This window comes from Lepisosteus platostomus, chromosome 1 (genome assembly GCF_059453375.1).
Source record: "Lepisosteus platostomus isolate fLepPlt1 chromosome 1, fLepPlt1.hap1, whole genome shotgun sequence".
NCBI lineage: Eukaryota > Metazoa > Chordata > Actinopteri > Semionotiformes > Lepisosteidae > Lepisosteus > Lepisosteus platostomus.
In genome coordinates, this window is record NC_142611.1 from 60,454,644 (window position 1) to 60,480,263 (window position 25,620).

At 36.6% G+C, this 25,620-nt stretch overlaps 1 protein-coding gene across 4 annotated transcripts in view; it reads left to right on the forward strand.

The window, feature by feature from the left end:
* fnip2 (folliculin interacting protein 2) overlaps positions 1–25,620 on the forward strand; it is a 40,369-nt gene that overhangs the window by 3,022 nt on the left and 11,727 nt on the right. Inside the window, exons 1-12 of one of the 4 annotated variants that reach the window (XM_088633282.1) lie at positions 3,999–4,419; positions 9,655–9,778; positions 14,662–14,799; positions 15,852–15,952; positions 16,031–16,102; positions 16,588–16,688; positions 16,789–16,878; positions 19,328–19,399; positions 19,776–19,911; positions 20,670–20,871; positions 21,877–21,965; positions 25,109–25,255. In XM_088633282.1, the coding sequence (XP_088489408.1) occupies positions 4,352–4,419; positions 9,655–9,778; positions 14,662–14,799; positions 15,852–15,952; positions 16,031–16,102; positions 16,588–16,688; positions 16,789–16,878; positions 19,328–19,399; positions 19,776–19,911; positions 20,670–20,871; positions 21,877–21,965; positions 25,109–25,255 (1,340 nt within the window). In that variant the 5' untranslated portion in view covers positions 3,999–4,351. Of the gene's footprint in view, positions 1–3,998; positions 4,420–8,531; positions 9,036–9,654; positions 9,779–14,661; positions 14,800–15,851; positions 15,953–16,030; positions 16,103–16,587; positions 16,689–16,788; positions 16,879–19,327; positions 19,400–19,775; positions 19,912–20,669; positions 20,872–21,876; positions 21,966–25,108; positions 25,256–25,620 lie in introns of those variants that run through there. The other 3 variants (XM_088633283.1, XM_088633281.1, XM_088633284.1) reach the window with 3 other exon arrangements.

Genomic DNA, 25,620 nt, shown 5'->3' on the forward strand with positions numbered 1-25,620 from the left:
ACTTTTTTTTCTTCCCAAAGCGGCTATAAATCTTATTTGAACCATGTTTTCGAATCTATGACTAAAAATCTCCCTTGTGATTCTTGGTTTTCCTATAATTCCACCACAATTCGAAACTGAGAGTTATAAATGGGAACCTCACTGAATACTCTAATGTAAGGTATCATTACCTTTGAACTACTCTGCTTTTCAAGGTCAATGAATATTATTTTTAATGTTATAGTTGGATATCATTCATTTTTACATAAATAACTTAAACACAGCCACCAAATGATGATGTCACAGCATCACTAATTGAGGCATAACTTTGCTTTTACATGGGAGGTTTCTTACATGAATATACATGTTATGACTGTCCGAGTTACGTTACTTGCCTTTAGCCTGTGCTGCCATGGATTAGCTGAATGAAAGGTGAAAATACAGCAAACACGAAAGCTTAACCATTCAAACTGCATGTCTGTGAAATTTCTTCAAGCTACCTCGTATGACTCTAAATAAAACGGATCTTTTAAACTAAATGTGTATTGAAATGGTTTTTCTAGTTTGTCTTTTTACTTGTTTCTCTGAAAGTAGCTTCCATTCAGTGTGTAAAACATTATTGCATTAAGATAACTGTTTATTTGCTGTGAGTCAATGGTGAAAAAATGGGAGTTGCTTAATCACAAATTTGCAACACCTTTGGTCATGTGAATTTGTTTTGAATCATTCCTCTTAAAGTCTTATGAAAGTAATTTAAAAGTATAACCCTTTTCTTGAATGTTGGGGGATGAACAAATTCCTATTTCTTGTTTTATCTGGTAATTCATACTTTACTGTGAATGATAAACATTATTGTGCTGTGTTTTCATATCAGAGATGAAGACTATAAGCCATGATTCAGTATTATATATATATATATCTTGTATGTACAAATATTTAGGTTACAGTATGAAACTGTAATATTATGTTTTTTATACAGTAATGGTAAATATAAGTGCAATAAATTGTGGTCAATAAATATCAGTGATTTTCAGCAATATATTGAATACTGATGATATAGTTCTATTTAATATTAATATTATGCTTCTTATGATTTGAAATATAAATAGTATGCGAAAGCATTGTGGAAAATCTATGTAATGCTTATGTTTAATTTAGAAAAAACACCAGCTAATAAATGACCATTTCTATGTAAACTAGCCAGAATTTCTTTTAACTTGGAAAATGTTTTTTTTTTGTATTTGTAATTGTTGCAACAGTGAGGTGATTTATTTTAGCTCTTAAATGAAATTGTCTACAAAGCAGATGGGTTTGTATTTAGTCATACTAAAAACCTTCAGGGTACTGGCTTGTTTTAGTTCATGTACTTTTCTGAGAAGGGAGCATGAGGATCTGCTCTCTATGCATTTTTAGGTCCTTGGGGAAAATCTGATCCTTATGTAACACTACTTTTTCTGTTCTTAGGTTAGCTTTGCATAGGAGGGATAACAATATTTCATAACTTTAACATTTTGTGCCGTCACAAAGCAAGTCATTTGCTGGTGCGCCAGCTTTTAACGGCTTCACCTTTCACCCTTTTCTGTCTTCTGCTGATGTGATGATCATATCAGCTTTCTTTCCTGAAACTCTGTGCATGGCAGCCTGTGCAGTATCTAAAGTACCACTGCCATCATATGCATATGAGTGCAGTTAATGGAATCAGAAACATGACCGAATGAAAAAGGTAATTGTAAAGGAGGTTGTACCCTTAGTGACAGTATAGGAAGACTTCAAGATGTTGCACTACTGCTTCTCTCCTTATTTTATTTGGGATAAATGTCAATAAACACATGACTAAAAAATAACAGCTCGTGTTATATTCTCCACTGGAAAATAAGTTTGGTTACTTTTGAAGCTAAACATGGTACAAGACATAGATGTGGCATCACTTTCTGGCACAGTGGTTAGCATTGCTGCCTCAGTCCTGTGGCCCTGGGTTCAATTCTGAACTGAAGTGCTATCTGCATGGAGTTTGTATGTTCTCCCTGTGTTCACATGGGTTTCCTCTATGTGCTCCCATTTCCTTCCCTGGGCCAGACGCATACTGGTAGGTTAATTTGCTTCTGGGAAAATTGACCGTGGAGTAAGTGTATGTCTGTGTGTCTGCTCTGTGATGGACTGGCATCCCATCATGAGTGTACCCAGCCTTGTGCCTGTTGCTTGCCTGGATAGGCTGTGGCTCCGTGACCCTGTATTGGATAAAGCAGTTGGAAAAGAAATGGATGATATTACCACTTTAATGTTTTATTCAAAGACAAACATTTCTTGTTTTTAACTTAAAACATATGCAGGATACTGTACCTCCTCTCTTTCTGTGCTACTGCTATACAATTGATGCAATTGTTATTCATGAGCTGAGCGTCCACCCAGAACACCTGTCCAAGTGTTTTTTACAAGGGTACGGTAGTTGTCACTGTCTGTGGCATGTCTATTGCATAGCAACCAGAAACAATTATATTAGGAAATAAGCAGCAAGAAATTAACACAAAGTGCAGAATCTGTGAATTATGCCTTCTAAAGCATGTTCAAAACAAGGTTGTCATATTATTTGCATGCTGTAAGTTAAATAAGAGATTTACAAAGCATGTGCAATCACCTCAGTGGGATTACTGTCATTGAATTTGGGAATGTTTGTCTGGTTTCCATGCATATTTGATCTTGTGATGCATTGTAGCTGCGATCTTGTCACATGCTTTTGAAGGCAACATTGTGAAAGTCAAGCATGTGTCCTTCTTGAAAAACCTGACTCACTGCATTGTGATTCTTCTTTGTTGTGGTGGTTGGGAGGTTGCTTGGAACCCTTTATCTAATTTAAAAAGTGTTTCAAACATAAATATTTTTTTACTGACACAATTGCCATTTTTCCCAAAACATGTCAGGATTTCTTAATTTTTAGGCTACTTATGAATATAAATGTTTTTTTTTTATTTTCACTATAATAGTCATTGTACATGATCTTGGATTTTTGTCTTACTTATAACTTAGTCCTGTAAATATGTTGTTGGAACAGTAAATATAGGGTATATCCTTAAATGATTGTAAATAGAGTAGTTACAATATTCTATTAACTATTATAGCTGTTCTATCCTTAAAATGTATGAATACTTGTATTTGATAACAGTATACAGTTGTTTGACACTTATAGCATCTAGTCTTAAACTATATAAAAGTATAATTTCTATTCTTATCGTACATGGCTGTTTTCTTGCATTTGTGTAAACTAATGTTGTGTTAATGTGTTTAACTTTAACTCATGATGCTGCTGCTTAAGGTTTCTGTTGTGTTTTTATGATGCGCTTTGGAGGTGTGGTACGGGCACTAAACTGGAAGGTTTTGGATTAAGATCTCAGATTGGGTACTGCTGTTGTACTCTTGAGTAAGGTGTTGACTCAAATTGTTCCAGTAAAATGTGTAAAGCTAAAATTGTTTTTTTTAATCTGGGTTTAGAAAGCTTTTTGCTTTGATGGAGCTCTAAATATTCCTTTCTTAATTAAAAAATTAGCAATAAACTAAAATAATCCTTCTTGGCCTGTCTGGTCCTGGTTCATTTGCCAGTTCTGACCAGAAGGAAATCATGTGCCTTCATCTGTAGTGGAGGGCAAAGGTAGTTTTAGTTTTAACAAGTGTTGAAACCTGCACTAGGTTGAATTGATTCAATGCCAAAAACAAATGCTGGTGCTGTGTTGTATGGGATTGTTACTGTATTAAGTTGCATGATGTGAATGCTGCTGAGCAAGTTCCTAAGAGCTGTCATATGACAGTCCGCTCACATGAGAACTGTTAATGTGAGGCTTTGTGCTTAGTCAGTGTTTGGATAACTTTGCTTTCCTGTCCACAGTCATAAATGTTCTCGCTACAAAAACAAAGCAGACCTCCTGTGAACTCTCTGTATTGATAAATCCTGTTAGATGAATCTGAACAACCCTTGAATAAGAAGTAACAAAGAGTATACTGGTTCAGCTTTGCTAGTGTCTTGTAAATACAGTCCGTTCTACGGCAGACTGCCAGTTGTTATCTTTCTCACTTCAGTGTTGCATATCTTGGCATGCTTGTCATAAACAAGCACCTGACAGTATGGTAGTAGTGCCAAATTAAGCAATGTTTACGAAAGCTGCAAAATTCTGCTGAGAAGAAAGAATTGACAAATGGAAAAGCCCAAAACGTGGGTGCATCCTGTGTGAATAGGCTGATTTAATAATGATGAATTAATCAAAAGAAGAAAAGGTTTGGGAATACCCTGTATGCAGCCAGCCGTTTTTTCTTAAGGAGAAGCTTATTTGCTGTGAAAGCTGGTTACGCATCTTCTGAACGGACCACAATATTTAATGTTACCATGAAGATAAGGGGGGAAAGGAAAAGATTTTCTACTGCAGTGCCACTGGTGGGATTTTATGACATCAGGTATAATTCTTTACAGTTCTGCAAACATTTCTACAGTTATCTAGAAAAATATCTGGAATTTACATGACATGGGCAATTGTGACTTTTTTTTTAAATGCTAATAATAGTTTACTAATTAGAATATATTCTTTGCTTGTTTACAATCGACCAGGTAGATTATATTTTACTAGAAAAGTTTAACTGTTAGATGTTTGTAGAGATGATTGCATCATACATTTAAGTGTAACTTTAGTAACTCAAAGTAAGAGTCTATATAAAAAGAATGCAGGTTAACTTAAGAAAGGACTAAAAATTGTAAATTTTTGCTTTTTCTTTAGGGGGGCGTTATCTTATTGCTATTCATAAGTCAGCAACTTTTGTACTTCTAATGTATTAAAACTGATAAAATATTGAAGTTACAATTGAAATTTTCCAGTACTTGGTACTTCTTTTGTACACCTCCAATAATAATAAACTGCTGATACTGCATGGTACTTAGTAACCGGATTGAGTGTCTCACTTTTTTTAATTGTTCAAATTTGCAGAAGTAGAACAAAATGGATCCAGTTGCCTTGATGTCTTTTTTTTTTTTATGTTCATATCAGGGAAGTGAAGAGCAAATAATCTGTCCCATTGACTCCTCACTCCCAACAAGGCAGCATAAGGGCATGAATCACAGAGACTGAAATTAGGAGGAATTGGGAAGAAAAATTGTCACATGAGCAGTGACCCAGGTCATAGTCACATGTGCAATGATGCACGTGTCAGCAGCACATCAGTCAAAACTTCTATGTGCAGCACACTGAAGCAGTATTCCTCAATGCAGAAATGAAAAATTATGATTTCTCATGTTGAAATACTATAAAGCTGATATAGTATTGCACAGGAGCTAAAACCATGGTTTACAATATATTTAACACAAAGAACACCTAATTCAGTACATCAGAGTACTGTCTAGCATAATAATAATAATAATAATAATAATAATAATAATAATATTATTATTATTATTATGGGTAGTTAAGTGCTTACACTTATATAGTGCTTTTCTGGACACTCCACTCAAAGCGCTTTACAGGTAATGGGGTCTCCCCTCCACCACCACCAATGTGCAGCATCCACCTGGATGATGCGACGGCAGCCATAGTGCGCCAGAACGCTCACCCCACATCAGCTATTACTGGGGAGGAGAGCAGAGAGTAATGAAGCCAATTCATAGATGGGGATTATTAGGAGGCCATGATTGGTTAGGGCCAATGGGAAATTTGGCCAGGACGCCGGGGTTACACCCCTACTCTTTTTGAGAAATGCCCTGGGATTTTTAATGACCACAGAGAGTCAGGACCTCAGTTTTACGTCTCATCCGAAGGACGGCACCTGTTTACAGTATAGTGTCCCCATCACTATACTGGGGCATTATGACCCACATGGACCACAGGGTGAGCACCCCCTGCTGGCCCCACCAACACCTCTACCAGCAGCAACCTCAGTTTTTCCCAGGAGGTCTCCCATCCAGGTACTGACCAGGCTCACACCTGCTTAGGTTCAGTGGATTGCCAGTTGTGAGTTGCAGGGTGATATGGCTGCTGGCATGGGTAGTTAGACATTAAAAAAACTTCTTTTGAACCTCTGTTATCTGCTTATAAATCAGAAGTAGTGACTTACTATTTGACGTGTGTATATATATATAAGTCAAGTAGTAAGTCACTACTTCTGATTTATAAGTATAATATATTATAAATATATTAACTACGGTAGGTAAGACAAGGTGAGTCACTAGTTTAGAAAAAGTTAAATTTACAGTGACAACCAGGAGACCTGTTTATAACAAAGAGGAATTTAGTGAGATTCCAATTTGTTTTATTGGAAGGTAGCACACCCAAACAGATTAAGAATATAGGATTTAGGGAAAATGTTTCTATCCTCTCTCGCCAGCATGTGATTTTCTTTCATACCTGTACTCCCATGGAAAAAAATCTAGTAATTTTACCTATTAATGTAGACGAGAATTTCTTTATTTTCATAAACCCACTTTTCTGATAGCTCTGGTATATAGTGAATTAGGTTATATTTCCCATGATACCTGAATCTATTTGGAAGCATATGACCACTTCTAAAACCTTATCATGTTGCTTATTTTCTTTTAACTCCAATTACATTAATAGCATTTCATACAAAGTGACATTATCTGGTGGAGCTATTGCTTATTTTGACCACTTTTATAGTGTTTTTTTTAAACAGTGTAAACTGCTAAACAATAGCATAATTTTTATAATATTAATCTTAGCATAATTTCCATTAGTTCCCTGTTGGGACACAGCACTAATGGCGGACGTCGTTAACCCGGGCCAGTATGTGCTTTGTGTTCTTTGCAACCATGGTTTTGGCAAGATGGTTTTACGTCGGATGCCCTTCCTGACACAACCCTTTTAGTCGCCTCTTACGACAGGCAGGGATACCCAGGAGGTATTCTGATCCCCCTCCCGAGGGATAATAATATTAATCTTAGATACCCATATATTTAATGATAACACGTTTGTCACATTGCTAGAATTGTTTTCCAAATGCTGAAGTCAATCAGTAATTTTTCATTTCACTATTGATGGTACTGGAATGTGGCAGAGAACTTGGTCCCTCGGTCATTGTAAAATCTTGAGGCAAGTAAGGGAGAAGATTGACAACTGAAATGTTTCCATAGCTCTCGTGTAACATTTGTTTACATGCACCATTCAGATTTCATTTTGCCATTTTACAAGAAGTTTACTTTACATAAGGTGTTCATTTTCCAGTTAATCTGAAGAATAACTTCAATTGCAACTGTTGGAGGCAGTACAAGTTGTGCATGTGATACTTCCTTTCTATCATGTTGCAGAGTCTGTTTCTGGGCCTGGGTTCCAGCTCAGCCCAGAACATGTTAAATCGTGCTCAAACTGACAAAACTGTCGCATTGCCATTTTGCGAGAAAACCAGAGTTAAATGAGGAGCATGTTGCCCTGTTGGAATCTTCTCATGTCAGGATGAGCCTGCAGGAAGACCAGCAAGTGAGACATTGCATCACCGTACTACAGTATGTCATACTTGGTATTGTATCAAAGAATTTGAATCTGCTGAGCTCATCCCATAAGTGAACATTCTATATAACAGACATAGTAACCTTGAGTCTGTGGATTGAAAATGAGTATTATTGAAAGATAAAAAAAAAAATCTTAATTTTTTAGTCATTTAAATGATTGTGGTGGTGTTCTAACAGCGGGGTTTACACAAGTCTCAAAATGTGTTCTGTATAATCTTGTGTGCTGAGATTACCATCGACAAGAACAAGTCAGGTACTATTGTTGGTATTAATGGTTCTACATGCCTTTGTGCAACCAGAATCAAAACGTATCTGTCAGATGAAATTGTATGACTTCTTCTTTATATATGTGCTCAGTTAAGAAAAACCATAAAGCATCCCCCTTTGCAAGTGTTCATAGATTTGCTTTCTAGGTCGATACACCAGCTGCAGTCATTAAATAACATTGTAGGGATGCCTATAGACAGAAATCTACTTTGTCATTGGGTTTTTGGTCACTTACACTTGTTTCATGTTTGTTGGTTTTGGAACTTGTCTGGTCAAAAATTCCCATTGTAATATACTGTGGTAAATCAGTTAGAAGTGTGTGACTAATTATAAAAGGTATACATTTATTTCTTGTGTTCAGTTGATTTTTTTTTCATCTTGATTAAACATGTAGTTTAATTTAACGGTCAAGCATTCATAAAATGAGGGACCATTTCAGTTTCGGACACCTCAGATCCAAGTATAATTACCGTTTCTATATGGTTTTAATCCCCACCCCCCCCCCCCCCCCCCCCCCCCCCCCCGATGCATTGTTTGTGGAGAAACATTTGTGAGAAAGTGGTTCAGTGGTTTTGGGATGAGCTGATGGCTCTCGCAATGAGCAGCCCCTTTGATTCCCTGGAGGCATGTACTACCAGCTCATGGGCACGGGCAGAGGCAGCTTGCCAGCTAGCAGACTCTTGATGTCAGGAATATAAAGGGAGGGTTGTAAGGATTTCAGAAAGCCATCGCTGTGTTCCCAGTGGCATTGTTTCTTGTTACTAGTAACATGCAGCTGGGTAGAAGTGTCTCAGATAGGCTGCATTTATACCAGAGGACAGATGGTATGTGAAGAAGACATGCGTTTTCTCAGGCATATTAGTTTTCTTTCTGGTGAAAGCCTTCAGCTGGATCAAGAAATTGCTCCTACTAAGGGATCTGTTGCATTTCAAAGCCTGCCTTTTCGCACTGTACTGGACTGGGAAGAAATGCACGGCAAGTGGCCTGTCCGCCTCACTGGAATAGCAGTGTACTTGACATCCGTGCCAGCCTTGCTTGCAGTGAGGTTGAACTGCCTCTTGCACGATACCATAGATGTAGTACTGTAGATCTGCCTTCTACATGCTGCGCCACACAGTTCAGCGCAGAGGTGTAGTGAGATCAGCTGTAGCTGGCTCCGCCAGGTCATCTGACAGTCTTGTGCCTTAGGATGGACTCCAAACTAGGATAATAATAGCTGCAGCACAGAAATCAAGGGCAGGTTGCCGGGAAATTTTCTCAGTGAGGGGAGGGACTTCTGCAACAGGATGGAGTACAGGTACTGTACAAAAAATAAAGTCCAGCAAAACGTGGTCAAATACACAGGTGAACATCATGTAAAAATTCATTTTAAAACATCTCCTCATAGTGGGTGCAGTCTGTAAATGCATTATCTGAAATGGCGTTTCTGAGATTTGTTTAGGAATGATTCAAAGATACAAAAGACCATTTTCTTGGGTCTTCTGTTTCAGAGCATACCATATTTTTCCTATGTACGAGTGACAGAACAGTTGCTTGGTGGTTTTTATAAATTCTAAGGTATCCTATGATATTAGTATTCAACTTGTGTTCATTTTTGTACAAATTCACATGGTTTCATTTAACTGTTTTTCTGTTTATTCAATGAGAAATTGTACTCTGTAACTTGTTCATATTCTTCTATGCTTTAGCTTACATAATTTGGTCTCTAAACCCAGATAATCCAGCACAGACTACTGTTTTATAAAGGAGTTTGTAGCCATTGGTCTTCTCAGCACTACTGCTTTTACTTTTAATGTATTTAGATTTCAAATAGCTTTTCATTGTTTTCTGATTCAACTACTTCAATTAAGTACAGTAATTTTTATATGTTCTGGTTAGGTTTAAATTTGAAATGGTTGTGTACTTTTTCCACACAGTTGGGTGTCTTCTGAACTGGACCTGAACCAGATTCGGCTGATAGTTTTTCAGGACTGCGAGCGAAGGGGCAGGCAGGTGCTGTTTGACTCAAAAGCAATCCACAAGATTGATGTATCAGCTCAGGTAACTGACTACTTTCTCACATTTGATACCTGTTTAGAAAGTGAGTCGTGTATTTTTTAGAAAAAATGCAGGAATGTCAACTGCTTTGTGGCATCTTTTAAATTTTATGACACTGGGATGATAAGGGAATACATTTCTTATTTGGTTGTCCATAATCTCACCTGTTTTGTTCTCCTGGTGGATCATAATTGGGTGGTTCCTAAATTTGTGTTAAGTACTCTTTAAAAAGTTTGATTAAGTAATTTTCTTATTATAAACTAAAAATACACAACTGCTTCTTTTTGTATTAATTAAATAATATAAGAGAGCTACTTGGAACTAGCATAAGTAATTTCTCTCTTGCAAGATTTCTTCAAATAATCTGATAAAATTGACATTATGCAAATGAAATGTAAATGTTTGAATCTTCAGCAGTACAGTAAGCAGATATTTGAAATTGTGAAACAACAGCAGTAGGATTGAAAATTATTCTTATTGCATGCATATTTTGTTCAGTATTGTGTACTGATGCCTTGTGTTTATAAAGGATCTGAATTTTTATGAAACATACAGTACTGTGTACTTTGTTTGATGCATGTTTTTTCTTCTGTCAACTGAGAACTCTCCTTGAATATAACTTTGGATGTTTTTTGTCACTTCTGTTAATAAAACTCTTAATATTTTACAATTTAATTATTTTACACGTATATACAAACAGATTAATGTGTATATATATTGACACACCTAAAATTTTGTTAAACTGTGGTTTGTCTCCGTGCTTGTCCTGTGAACTGTGGTTTAATCAAAAGCTTGTGACTCTAAATGGTGTTATTCATAATGCCGTATTAAGTGGCAAAAGTATTTGTGTTGTGATAAAAAAACAGTTTAATGAAGTAGTCATGTAAAGCAGTCTATCCCATTGAATTGTAGAATATCACATGCTTTATAATCCAGGCTGGTTAGGATCTCATGACAGGTCTGACTGATCAGCTGCTGACTTGAATAATAGGTCTGAACATTAACAACCACTGTGTTTGAGTTGTCTAGGCATTGCTTTAACTCACTGGTAGTTGACAAAAAATGTAAGCCCCTGTGTAAAGTCAGTTAGATGACTTTGAGCCGTCATGCGAGATCAGTATTGCCTTATTCATCATGGCATAGAATCTAACAGTTCCTGGAATTCTGAAGGAGGGATGCAGAGCCATTCTTTTAAGAAGAGTAGAATAACTAGCACCTGGTTGATGGAGGTGAAAAATGTATTGTGAATATCCTATAAATTTTCATTTGGATTCATATCTGGTGACTGAGAAGAAAATGACCAATGTCTGAGATGGGATAAAAATGTTCATAGGTGAAAAATATCACACTCATTCCTCAAAGGAGGCTTGTGTGGAACTAAAAAAAATCTCAAATCACATGTGGTGTTTTCCACTGAGTACGTAAGTGTTACTGCAAACGTGACTTTGATTTTGTGGTTAAAACAAGACAGAACTGGAATAATTAGATGAGTAGTGAATCATTCATTCAATACCATCCATACAGTCAACAGAGCAGTGATCTAATGCACAAGGTAAGGGGTACACAAGATTGACTTAAGAATAAAAAAGTGAACGTCATTGAGTGGCGCTGTCAAATTTCAAACTTGGAATCCCCGGAATGACTTGAAACTGGCGGTCAATAAGCAATTTCCAAGCAACTTGAGTGAGCCTGAGCAAATTTGCCAAGAATGGGCAAAGAAGTGCATCAAGCTGGTGTGCAGAGTTGGAGATTTACGTAAAAAGTCTTGCAGCTGTAAATGCTGTCAAAGATGCTTCAACCAAGTATTGAACTCACTGACTGAATTCTCTTATCTGTGTGTGTACCAAATCAAAATATCAATCGGAATATTTTTAATATTTCTCTTTAGTTAAGGAGTATATCACTATATCTTACCCATGGAGGACTTCAGTTTGAACTTTCAGGTTTTGACTAAAATATGAAGTTGAATCAATGCAAATGTTCACATTATTTTATATTTTCACAAAATGGGACACCATAAGAAGGGTGAGCACTTTTGCAAGGCACTGTATGGATAATATCATCTGTATGCTCATGGCATGACTATACATGCTCTGTGGATGGGGTATTGTTACCCTGGAAAACCTCACTCCCTCCTTGCAGAAAAGAAATGCTGTAAAACTGGCTGAAGAGGGTCAGTACCATTAATTTGCAATTTAAATTGACCTTGCCTTCTAAGGAAAACCATGTCAGGGAAGTTTGCCCCAACAACATCATAGCAACAAGAACCCTTTGCTGATTGAAAACTGTACAGTTCTTTAGATTGGCACTGTCGCTGAATCCATTGCCAAATTCACCCCTTCTTTTTAACTCTCACAAGTATTCTCTTATAGGCATGCTACACATAATTATAGGCATCTGGGCCTGTACAGCATTTTAAAATACCAACCTAAGTATTCTGGGACATAATTTGCTTCATTAACATGTGTGGAAGCCCTTTTCTTTTCAATACACTTAGTGCCCCCATTTACCCCAGCTTCTCTCCCTGTCTGTGTCTCATGGAGAGCAAGCTGGGGTATGCGAAAAGACTAATTCCTAATGCAAGAAATTGTATAGGGCTAATAAGCAACATTATCATTACATTACCAAGGTGTTTCCATTGTTTTTGTCCTGTACCTATATGTACCGGGTTGTAGGTACCACAGATGAGGGGCGTGCAGCGTTCATTGATGCGTTTTGTGGATTACAGAATTTTTGCATTGCATACTTCTTTCTGTTAGATGTGTACAAAAACATGCAATTTTGCTAGAGTAGGTTTACTAAAAAGATTAACCTATTACTCTTAATTGTATTTTTGAGAGCTAGGAACTACATCTTAACTTCCTTCTCAGTGTAAATATGAAATGCTTAATATACAGTATGATAGATTCATCAAAACCCCACAATTATCTGAAGTAGTGACCTGTTTTTTTTGTATGCCATAATTATAGGCATATTCAGCATAAACTGGATCCTTAAAGTACAGGTGGTGTACATTGTAAGCTGGAGATCTACAATAGGCTCTCTATGAGCCATCCAGTAACTGAGCAGAATGTTTTGCACTCATTGACAGAACTATTGCAACAGATGTGTCCACCAGTTTGCATGGCTCCCTCAATTTCAGTTGTTTTTCCATGGACGCGAACTCTACCTGGAATGCAATTTGAATCCTTTGCTTTGGGATTACTGCTTTGAATCCAGCATGACCTTGTCAGGACTGTGCACATCTGTGAAACTGGGATGTCGGAGAATATCCTTTATTGTAGTTTCCTGTTGTGTTTTTGAGAAGCATAATCTTTGCTCAGAATTTTACGCTCTGTGAAAAGTGTTGAACTTTATATTTTAATGGTCTGTTTAAATAAGCAATGGAGTGTTTTTATTTTCCCCAGATGTCTGTTTCACCTACTGGCTGACATAGAAACAATGAGGTCAATAACTCCGTTTGCTGGAACGGTTCACGTACTTTATGGCGACTGCCTTCTGGTCAATAACTTGACAAAAGCACATGACTGTAATTGTTATGACATTTATTATGCACTCAAGATAGTCACAGCCGACGTTTTAGATAACATTGGTATAAATACATTGCTAAGAAACCAGTGTTAGGAGAGACAGGTAGACCTTTGAGATAAACAGAGAGAGGTATTATGTTGCACTACACGGGTTTTAGTGCAGTTGAAACACTTAATAGGGTTTGAACATTTCTGATGTATTTCTTCATTATTCTTATTTTTTACAAACATTGTTTTTCCCTTGTATTTGTCAGAAGTGTATAGAGTTGTCTATATATATATATTTCTGGTGAATATTTTTAATAACCATCAAACATCAATGCATTTTACATTTCTTCTGTATTTAGCTACAGTATATACAGATAACATGGGGTGGGGAAGCCCTTAAAATACTGCTTGTCCAAGAGACGTTAGTTGTATACAGAACTGTCCTGTTAGGTCAGCAGTTGTCAATCCTGGACTTAGAGTACCCCTGTACCTGCTGTTTTTTTTAATTACCCTTGATAATTATGACAGTAATTGATTCGGCTTGTTTAGGTTTCCAGAAACATCCTAGTACAGTGGTTCTCAGTCCTGGTCTTTCAAAACACTTCTCTTCTGGTTTTTGCTTTTGTCGAGTTGTCATTCACAGGCTAATTTATTTACATTTTCTATTTAAAGCCTTTTTTAACTTTTTAATTTGCTTTCATCTCTTAAAGTAAATGAGATGTGTAATTGGGTTGAATTCCATGTTAGTGAGGTTCAGGACTCATCCACATTTAGGTATGATAGGTGAAATTTAACCTTCTGGACGTAAGCAGAAGGAAAAATACTGACTCGCCATAGTAGCTATCAGAGCTACAAATAAGTGTTATTCCTCCTTCACTTGCAGTTAACCACTTAAGAGCTATTTAGTAAGAAATTGAGTTGCAAATTAGCAAGCTGAACAGACTGTACAAAGTTCTGTGTGTTGAAGGTGTTTGAAATAATGCACTTTAACTAGATAATTTATGAACCCATGGACTAAGTGCAGAAAAAGTCTTTGCCAGCATGTACATCAATTACAGTCACGAAGTTGCACCGATAATTAAGATTTCAGTTTAAAAAAAAAGTTGTAGAAGCAGGTGAACCATTGATTTAGGTCTTCAGGATTTTTATTTGGATATTTATTAGATTTAGATTTTTTCCTAGATGACGTCCATTTTATTAACTAAATTAAGAATTATTTCATGTTGCTTGTACCTTGCAGTCAAAACCAAATAGTTATAACTTAAATAACTTATTTAAGAAACTATAGTGCTGATATTGCCTAGAAAAAACATGAAAAAAGACTGTATGCAGAGTGACCATTATTCAAAGATTTTTGTTCTTTTTTAGAAAAATGGAGATGATATTCACGCAAAACCATACTCCAAGTGCTGCCAAACTAGCAGAAGTGGAGCCTGTACGATCAACTCTCGGAAAACTTCGACACTTGGAATGCAAGGTGAAAAAGAAGCATTGCCTAGATACCAGGTAAGAGCTGGATTGCCTGCTTTTATTAGGTTCTGTATGGCTGTTTAAAATGTATAGTTCAAATGGATTTAGAGGACAAAATGCTATTGATAAATATAAATGTATAATACCAGATCTGTGCCTTGCTCTGTTATGGATTGGCTTTTTTATTACATGGTTTTTGAAGATTCCTATTTAATGTAACTTAATTTGCTACATACAGCCTACCAGGTTGGGTTTCTTCTTGCTAAATCAAAACTATATTAACTGTAAAAGTTGTAACAGTTGAAAACGAAAGTGGAGCTTACAATTGCTAATGCTCATGACCTACCTATCATGACTCCTGGTTGTGTCTGGATGTTGAAATTCTTTGCACTGTATCATCCACAAAGACAATTGAAAGTTGATCTGTAAAACAGTTATGTAAGCCGTATTTTATGTAATCCTATAATTACGTAAGCTTATTTGTTCACACTGCCTCAATATGCACACCAAAGGCACTGACAGTCAACCCAATTAAATTCTTTAGAGACAAGTGAAAAGGAATTGCATTTAAAACTAAGAAGAGAAAGCACTCTTTACACAAAAGTTTCTGAGAATATGGAACATGCTACCCAGCCATGTTGTCAAAACGGGTCCCTATTTTTTCACAAAACAGCTGAATGAGACCCTCGGATCCATTAGCCATTATTAAGTTAACGGGCAAGGTGGGTCAAATGGCCTTCTTTCCTCACCTTTCTTATGTTGTTTCCAGATTTTAAGCAGCAGTTTTATTAATGGCACATATTTTAGATGGGCCATGTTAGATATTTAAGATGGACTCACGTTAATGCCTTGTGGGTATAGTGAACCGGATGAAAGTGCTGATGGAACCAGTATATGTCCTGGAAGGTAATATTAGATGTCTTTCAGAAAGGTGCCTTTGAATACAAATTATGCATAAATCTGCATCTCCCAATCTTATTCATGAAATGTTAAGAAGATCTTAAATCTTCAATTCTGATTCTAGAGAAAAAAAGTGACTGAATTTATAAATCTTTATCATTGTTGTTCATGTCTTATTTATGTTGTAGTATACAAGAGCTGCTTCCGATGTCAACATGCTTGGTGAAATGATGTTTGGGTCAGTTGCTATGAGTTACAAAGGTTCTACTTTAAAAATCCATTACATACGGTAAGTAGGCTCTACCTTTATATTCAAATGTTATGTGTTAACTTTTTTCCTTTCTTACAGTTTTTTTTTCTTTTTAAGTTCTCCCCCACAGCTGATGATAAGCAAAGTGTTTTCAGCTCGAGTTGGCAGTTCTGCTGGAAGCACGAACATGTAAGAATTGAATTTGTATGCTGTTGAATAGTTAGTATGAAGTTTTTGTGTTGCTTTCTAAGCCCAATCTGGTACTGTTCCATGGACTTTATTTATGTTCAGATCCTGAGATACTTTTGTTAACAAATTTGTTCCATCACAGTAGTTCAGATTTTAGTTTAACTATGGGGGGGTGGGGGGAAATGATTCATAAGCTGTTTCTTTTGTGAGAGAGATGTTTTCCTTTCACAGTAGTTTAACAATACATTGTTTATATTCATTTTTAAATTTTTTAACACTGCTTTAAAGTTGTATTTTTTTGGCATGTCTGCCACAATTATGCACTTTCTTACACCTTTGCAGTGTGACATTTACTACTTTGTATTGCGGCATGTCTGATCATATATAAATTCTTAAGTCTATCTCTGTGTCCGTGTCATGATGCTGTTGTAGAATAAATTGAGATATAGTGAAGTGCTTGTATTAATGAATCCTTGGTCCTTTAGGTTGCAAGACAGCTTTGAGTACATCCACCAGGAATCGATGGTAGGGAAGTCATGTCCAAATCAAAGGAGTTTTGGAGGCTACAGAAATGGAGGCAGCATAGGTAAAAAAAGAAATTCTTTCAACTTTTTCCTATTTTTTTCTAAATCATTCCCGGGCCTGGTTGTATGTTCTTGATGGTCACTGCGCTGTGCCTCTTTCAGGACTTTTGCAGCTTTACAGCAGCCGGCTGTTGTCCAGCACCCCCGATGCAGCTCCGTTCCGTCTCATTCGGAGCGCCTCTTTCTTTGCAGGTTTGTGTGGAATGCTGAGCCCAGTGTAACCCACACAACATGTACAGCTTCTCTCGATTGATAGCATGAATGTCTTTAGCCACCTATAGAATCAGAGGACTGCAGGCAGCAGAGCAATATACATTTAATGTACAGTAAATACCAAATCATATGTATATATGTTTGTTAGATGTAATGTAATTAGAGCCAAGCTATAATAAAAGACCTGAGCTCAAGTGCTGTCTTTACTGCTGTAGTTATCGTTACTAGATTAAGTACAAATATTAGGCCATCGTAACTACATTTTTAATATAATTTTTGGGGTGTGCCAGAGTTTTTGCATTTTGTAACTTCTTGTGAAATGTTTGGCAATATAATCTTTGTAAAAAAAAAACAACTAGTTTTGTAGGAACAATTGCAAAGCATTAGCAAGTGTCTGGCAGAAGAAAAGGGAAAACCCTTTTTGAGGCTTAGGGAATTAGGAGCATGTATTGCTCTGCATGTATGCCCTCTGATTTGATTGCTGTAGTGTTGCTGTTGTGCTCTTCAGATATGGCTTTTCCCCTTCTCACTTTCTTTCCTCTTTCTTTCACTGTGGACTCATTCATTCTGCAAGCTCCCGTGTCTTGATATTTTAGAGAAAAATAGTGTGGAATGATATGCTACCTTGACCCTTTGCAAACAAATTAAGATTCAATAATATATTTATAATTTTATAAAGTAATATCAAAAGCAGTAATGTTTCACTTCTTACTGATACCAATGTTGTGGAGGATATGAGAGAAACATCACGCAGTTTATGTGGAAAAACTGATAAAAGGCAATAAACCTGCAACAACAGTACAATGCAGCATGCTTTTTATAAATCAGTCTCAAAGTTGAAGTTGAGAGTTTTGTAATTTTTCACATTTTACCATTAGTTTCTTTTTCATGTCATCTTCCAAAGGAAAGGGGTCTTGGACATAAGCGGATTTCCACTTATTTTCTTATGTATGAATAACTAAAACTATTACATTGTTTCCTCTCGTTATCCCTTTTGTTATAGAACACTAGATAAGAGACAAGAGTGGGACCTCTGTGTATGTGATTTTATTTTTAATTCACCAATTGCAGTACGTGGTTGCATTTCACTTTGACAGATGCATGGTTGATCGGCTGCAAGCTTAACAATGAATCAAGCACATTATTTGATTGTGGTGTATTGTGTGTGAAAATTGGGTTGTTTAGTATTTCACTGTGATTGTTAAAATCTTTAAAGGTCTGCTGTTTTGTGGATTTATATTTCATATTTCAGGTCCTTTTTTCTTTCAGTTTGTACAGTATGTAATGCAATCTAGTAGTAATGTGTAGTGCATTATAAGTGAACATATGTTTGCAAATATAGTTTTTGCACCCTGCCTGCATCTTAAGTTAATTTACCGAGAAATCTTAAATACCACTTGAAGTGTTTAAAGTTTAAAAGTACATTTTGGCAGTAGAGTGGGGTAGCATTTATGCCTCTGGTCTTGTAACTAAGATGTTGTGAGTTTGGCTGTTGTACTGTACGTTGCTTATATTGTTAAATGATATATAAATGGGTAATCCCAAGTTGTCATTGTAAATGAGAGGATGTTCTTCACTGATCTCATTAAATACAGGTTTATCATAAAGGACTGTTTATTGCACAGTTTAATATACAACTGAATTTGTTTTAGGTGCAGGGCACCAATTCTTATATTTGCAACCATATTAATACTTGTTTCAGAGCTTAAATAGTTGAACAGAGTTTGTGTAAAGGTTTCATTGTCTAATGCAGATACAGGATCTCAAATTCAGCTATCAGAACTTGAAATGGATGTTTAAGCATATTTCACACTGTTACACATACCATTCTATACTCAATTCAATTTATTTTTATATAGCGCCTTTCACAACAAGGTTGCCCCGAGGCACTTAACAACTCTGCATATACCATACTTGCATATTAAGATCATTACATTTTATATATACCCTTGTTATAATTTTTTTTTATTGTTACCTTAAAGCTGTGAGCTATATAACTAGATGCACAGCCCACCTGACTCAAGACAAGATGAAAGTTACTTTACTACTTCTTAGCACACTGTGATTCAATAAACCAACATGTCTAAGCCCCAAGAAGTTGACCCATATGGAAACACTGATAAGAAAAAGAGGATAATAGTATATTATCGATTGCATTCATTGACATAATGGAGTCATTATTTCAGAATATTTGACATCAAGAATAAGACTGAATGTTTTTTTAATGATACAGATGTGCTGTATTAAAATATTTCTTAATCAGTTATTAATGTGTGCATTTGTTTTTTTCTTTATTTCACTTTTTTTCTAGAATTTAACCTTGTTAAGGAATTTCTTAAAAATCCAAAGTCTGGCTTTGAAATCCTGTGTCTGTATTTGTTAAACATCCAAGCTCAGTACCTTGAATTTCACCTGAACTCTATCACAGCTCACAGCACTCCTGTGGACATGCCCAGCAGAGGACACAATGAAGACAGAGACAGTGGCATTGCTCGATCAGGTAATTACAGTTTTCAATGTAGGATGTTCTGTGCAGTTATGTAAGTTTGTACGCTGTTATATCATAAGATTTTGAGGGATGACACAAAGTATCATATTTTACTTTCACAAAGTAAAATCCTAATGTTGAGTTTTTTTATATGTTGTGTTGTATATCTTTTATTCATGTATTATCAGCCTTGCTCAGATCAAATGGAGCTAAATTGTATTCTTCTGTAAACACTTTCCGTTTAACTTAAAACAGAAGAACATACAACTGCCAGTCTTCTCTTAGGAAGAAAAGGAAAGTTCTGTTGCTTACATGACTGTGTTGATGGTAGATTTAGCCACTTTTAAACAATCATTTACATTCTATTTTAATGTCTCCTGTACCACAGCTTCCCTGAGCAGCCTGCTTGTAACCCCTCTTCCATCTCCTAGCAACTCCTTCTCCAGCAGCTGTGCCAGCAGCTACCAGCGCCGCTGGTTGCGCAGTCAGACCACCAGCCTGGAGAATGGCCCTTTGCCCAGGTGGTGAGTACAGTTTCAGTTCAAAAATAGACCAGGGCTTCTTCTGACCCGGAGAGTAAGTCATTAAAACATGAAAGTCTTTAAACGTGAAATATGTTTTATTAAAAAATATAACCACTTAAAGAGTCAGTGGTAACTCCCATTTGATGGAGTTGAACTGTACTCTAAATCTCTATGTATGGAATTATGCTATCCAGATACAGGGCAGAGCGGTGTCTCTGTGGCTAAGGATCTGCGCCTGTGGCCGGAAGGTTGCCAGTTCAAATCCCACGGCCAGCAGAGGAATCCTACTCCGTTGGGCTCCTGAGCAAGGCCCTTAACCCTAACTGCTCAAGGGGTGCTGTACAATGGCTGACCCTGTGATCTGACCCCAGGCTTCTCTCTCACTATCTGTGTCTCATGGAGAGCAAGCTGGGGTATGCGTAAAGATGCATTCCTAATGCAAGAAATTGTATAGGGCTAATAAAGTGATCTTATGTTGTACTGAATGCTGAAAATCAGGCTTGCATTTGCAGTTTTTCACTTGTACTTCTTAGGTCTGTGTTTTGTAATAGTGTAGTTCTTGTCCTGTTAAACCCTCAAAAGGCATACACCTGTTTCACAGGTATTGATGGGATTTAGGAAGAGTAGTATATAGGAGAGGTGTATTATCGTAGTGTAATATTTGGGAGGTGTCACAAACCATTTAAAATTTTGTGCTGTAAAGTCAGGACAGGCCTTCTGCCTCCTGTGAGGTAAAAGTGACCACTTTTGCTCTGCAGGTGCAATGAAGAGACCTTCAGTCTGTCAGATGAAACCTGTGGCTCCAATCCAGCAATGATCAGAAGAAAGAAAATTGCTGTCAGTATTATTTTCTCTCTTCCTGAGAAGGACAGTGAAAACAGGAGTTTCCAGGATTTCTTTTTTTCACATTTCCCACTCTTCGAATCCCACATGAACAAATTGAAGACTGCCATTGAGAAGGTAGGCATTTAAAAGTCTGTGACTGAAGTACAGCTAGTTGAACAGTAGCAAAAGTCATTTTAAACTAATGTGCTAAATGAATCGGTCAACTATGACAGTCAACTAGAACTCAAGTCAAAAGATGTGCGTTCTGTGTGTGGTTTGTTTTAATAGCATTTTCCATGAAGAGTTGGCAATTGTGGAAGCTTTTTGGTGTGTGAAAAGAATTTTAAAGAATTTTTATTTTACCATCTGTTGGTTTCATTATTCACAGTCATTAGGTTCTGTAATGAAGATATATATAGCTATTGTGGAAGATGTCAAATGTAGTGTTCTACATTTTTACATTGAAAACCCTACATTTTCATATCAACACATTTGAATACAAAATGCTTAAATATAGGCATTTTTAAATTGATGTACTACAAAAGCACTAATCTGTGCTGCTAGATTTGAATATCTCAGTCTAATTGAGTAAAATATTAAAGTGAATGTGTGGCATATAAGATCTCTCATCTTCTGTTCTAGGGGTAAGCAAAGAATATAAGCAAACGTTATGCTCCAATTCCATAGTGCTTCTGTAATAGAAGCTTCTCTGTATATATTTTTAAATTAATTTGGATGTGCTTAATTTAAGACCAGCCTTAGATGGTTTAAGGAATTTTGGCACATTTTTGTAACGGCTATATCTCCATCAAAAATGTGATTTACATCTGTGTGCTAAACATAAGATGCTCATGTATGTTTGGATAATTAGGATCGATGTACTGAAGCTCTTCAGAAATTTGCACTTCCGGTCTTATTTCTGAGCTGCAACAGTAAACGTATGTCTTATGACTAACCCCTGGAAGAGCGGTTAAATTAAGTTTTAAATGAATAACATGATATAACATGGTCAAGGTTGGTGTTAAAAAAAATATTTTTAAATTTCTAGTACCCCATTTTGCTGGCTTTTCAAAATGTAACTGTTAAATAGTTGTTTTTTATTTGTATCAGACAATTGATTTCAAACCTATTCTATTTTAGGCTATGATTTCATGTAGGAAGATTGCAGAATCCAGCCAACGGGTACAAATATACTTATGTCGTGTTATGGATGCGCTTGGGGAATTCAGGTGAGTGACAAGGGGTTGTCTCCTTTCAGTTATGCTATTCAAAAATGCTGTATTTGCGTTGCCCTGTAAATTTTAAAATAAGTACATGTGCTTTATTAGTTCTTTACAAAGGTGCACACTACCTCACCAGCTAAGTTTTTTTACTTTTAGCCAACTGTTAACCTGAATAACTTAAAACTCCTTGTATTTGCAGTACAGTCTAGACATTCACAAGTGTTCTGTGCAGAGAGCTGTGGTGAAAACTTAAATTTGCATATAACCAAGTCCACCCTTATACCCTTGCATAATGTACTAGAATTGGACATCCTACAGTATATGTATCTATATGTATACAGTAACATTTATCGTTAAAAGACAACCATATGTATGATAAATATGATGTATAGAGTTGCCTGGATTTCTGCATTAATTACTCATAAAAATGTGGTCTGATCTTCAACTAAGTCACAATAATAGACAAACACAATCTGCGTAAAATAATAATGCACAAACTATTGTACTGAACACATTGTTTAAATATTCAGTCTAGGTTGGAAAAAGTATGTGAACCTCTAGGCTAGTGACTTCTCCAAAAGGTAATTGGAGTCAGGTGTTCCAATGAGATGAGATTGGAGGTGTGAGTTGGAGGTTCCCTGCCCTATAAAAAAGGCACACAAAGGTTGGTTACTGACATAGTCTGCTCTTCTCAAGAAAAAGCTGTTCATGTGAACCATGCCCTGATCAAAAGAAATATCAGAGGAGTTAGTAACAATATAAAAACAAGACCAAGCTGGGATGCAGACGTTGAGTAGTGGGTACTTGGGCAGGGGGCAGGGAAAGGCTCTAGCTACATTCCTCTCATGATCCTAGTCTGTTGGCCACTCATTTGAAAATTGCAGTTTAAACCAAGCTGGAGTTGTTATGCCTCTCTGCTCTTCTTTCATTCATGATCCTATCAACCAGACCAAATAGAGAATAAGCAAATTGGCAAATGTTAATCCACAGATGTTGAGAGACCCTACTGTATATACCACTTTTAATTCCAGAGCATTTAACACTTTATTTTAAAAGGAGAGGAGACTTACTTCATCCACCTTTCAAGTGCAGCAGTTACCCTCACAGCATTTATCCTTCACAACACGGAAACTGTGCAACAAGTGAGATGTTTTCACTGATTAAATTAAGGGAAATTTATGGAGGCCAAATTGTGGAAACGCACAGAATAGGGCTAACAACCCTATTATTAGGGAGCCTAAGTTCCTGGCTAACAGCCCTTTCGCTGGGGCTAAGAGCCCTGTTCTTAATAATGCCTTAGGATTTTCAGTGACCAAGTAGTCAGGACCTCAGCTGCTGCAGTGTCCCTTGTCCTAGTACTGGCTTGAAAACTGTGGCCAAGAGGAAACAGCACCACCAATTGGTCCTCCAACAGCACTTGTAGTAGCTGGATTTTCTTCAGAGGTACAGGCAGTTTCCATTATGTCTCCCTGCTATACGTTGTTGATGAATTGAAGACCTTGATGTAAATAATCTTCTCACTTATCTCCTTTTTCAAGTCGTCAAAAGCCAGCAACATGGGTGGTTTGTGAATTATTTTGTTCCAGAAATGGAAAAATATTGTGAAGAACAAAATCTAATATTAAAAATTCTCCTTGTAGATATTGCTAGTACATCTTCACTTATGTTAAGAACCATTATGCCCCAACATTAAAGTTGAGTTCTTACCACAACGTAGTACATTACTGATCTAGTCACTGGATGAAGGTGTGATCGCTAACTTTAAATGCATGAATAGTGTTGGGAAAGAATCTGCCTTGAAGCAACAAATTAGTTTGGTTGAGACCACAATTCGAAATGAGTTGGTTATGCCATTTCTATTCTTTTTTTTCTGGATTATAGGTACATTAAATGTATATACCCATGTCTGAACTGTATTTTGGGGATATATCTCAAGCTAACTACATTATTCTTTATGGATATTAATACCTCTTTCAAACTCATTTCATTATGAGTTGCATTATTTGGGAATGTAACCTGGATTCATAACGGGACCCTCTGTACAGTAGTTTAGCTACAAATGAAACACACTCAATCTTTTTGTTTATCCCAAGCCGATTCTATTCCATTAATTCTTAAGGGATTTACATTGTTCTTATGGAGGAAAATTCCCCATTTTACATTTTGCTAGAAGGCACTACTTTCTGGTCCCTAACCCTGACATATATCAGGGATTGTGGTCTGGTCAGGACATGGATTTTCCAACCTATCGGAGATCAGATGAGATGAGCCTACCTAGGTGGTAATTCTGGGATGAACTAAAAATGTTTTGGAATGATAAAGACCAAATGAATGTGAACTATGTCTTGGGAATGCAACTCCAAAAATAACTCGAATCCCTAAATATTCCTTGAAAGCCCTGTTTGCTTTTAATGTGTTAAAAAGCATACTTAGTACTACAAAGCTTTAGTAACAAGATTTGTATTTTAGGTAAGCTAGGGTTTATTTACTGTAGATTTAGAATAATCCCGTTTAAAAGTTTGGCAAGACAAAACATTGGCAGCCTGGAAGTACATTGGCTTCTTCGCAGTAATGTGGTTATGAAATTCAGATCTGATAACCTCTGTGCCTTTGCAGTCATTGAATTCACAGGCTCCTGAGAAGATGCCTAAGTTTAGAAGTGAATTCCCTTGAGTAAGTTTCATTAACAAATGAACTTGCTTATGGACTTAATAGGCTGTAGTGAATGTCGATGTATTAAATCAAAACAAGTTACAAGTGAAGTAAGTTTGCTTCACTTTAGATTACCCTTACCCTTCACCAATACAGAAACCTGTTTAAAACCAAATGAGATGTCTGTTCCTCGGCAGAAAGATTAAATAATGAATACTGCGGGAATGTAGTACTTAAATTTACAAGAAGAATGCAGGTAATTTCCTTATTACAATATCAAAATTGTTGACTCTTTTCTGTAAAACTCGCATTGCTAGTCACTTTTTTCCAATGAGAAATAAATGTTTTTTTTTTAACAAAAGAATGTTAAAGGCAAACTGTGGTTTTCTTTCAAGGGCCACATAAGCTTCTAAAATACCTCCCATAAACAGACCTGATCAGGAAAACAAGTTTGCTCAATCCCAACTGCCAATCTTTGTTTACCCACTGATAAACAGGACAACCATCTGGAACTTGTATATGGCCCCTAGGATCACGGAACCTGTGTGGTTAACCATGGTGTCTCAGACAGCCGAGAAGAGTCAGCTGTGCCAGCGTTTTCTTAAAGAACTCACTCTCCTGACGGAGCAGACCTCCAAAAACCAGTGAGTCATATGGGAAATATGCCACAGAACTCTGGCTGCAAACGTCATTCACATTGTACACATTTATATGATTTTAAAGATGAAGTAGCGGATGACCTGAAAACTACAGCTTACCCCTATGTGTTGCTATAGCAATTTAAATATTGTGGTTATTTTATTCCTTCCAGATATCCTACGAGGTCTTTCAATTTAAGGTTTTGAACCCAAATTTATACCTAAACTCCTGGAAAATGAATTCTAGTGGATTCAGTTTATAATCAAACCTGCTGACAATTTACAGTACAGTGTCTATAAAAAAACTCTGTATACCCTTTCGAAAGAATACATTTTGTGGCCTAAAACTGCCTGAAATCAAGACGTATTCA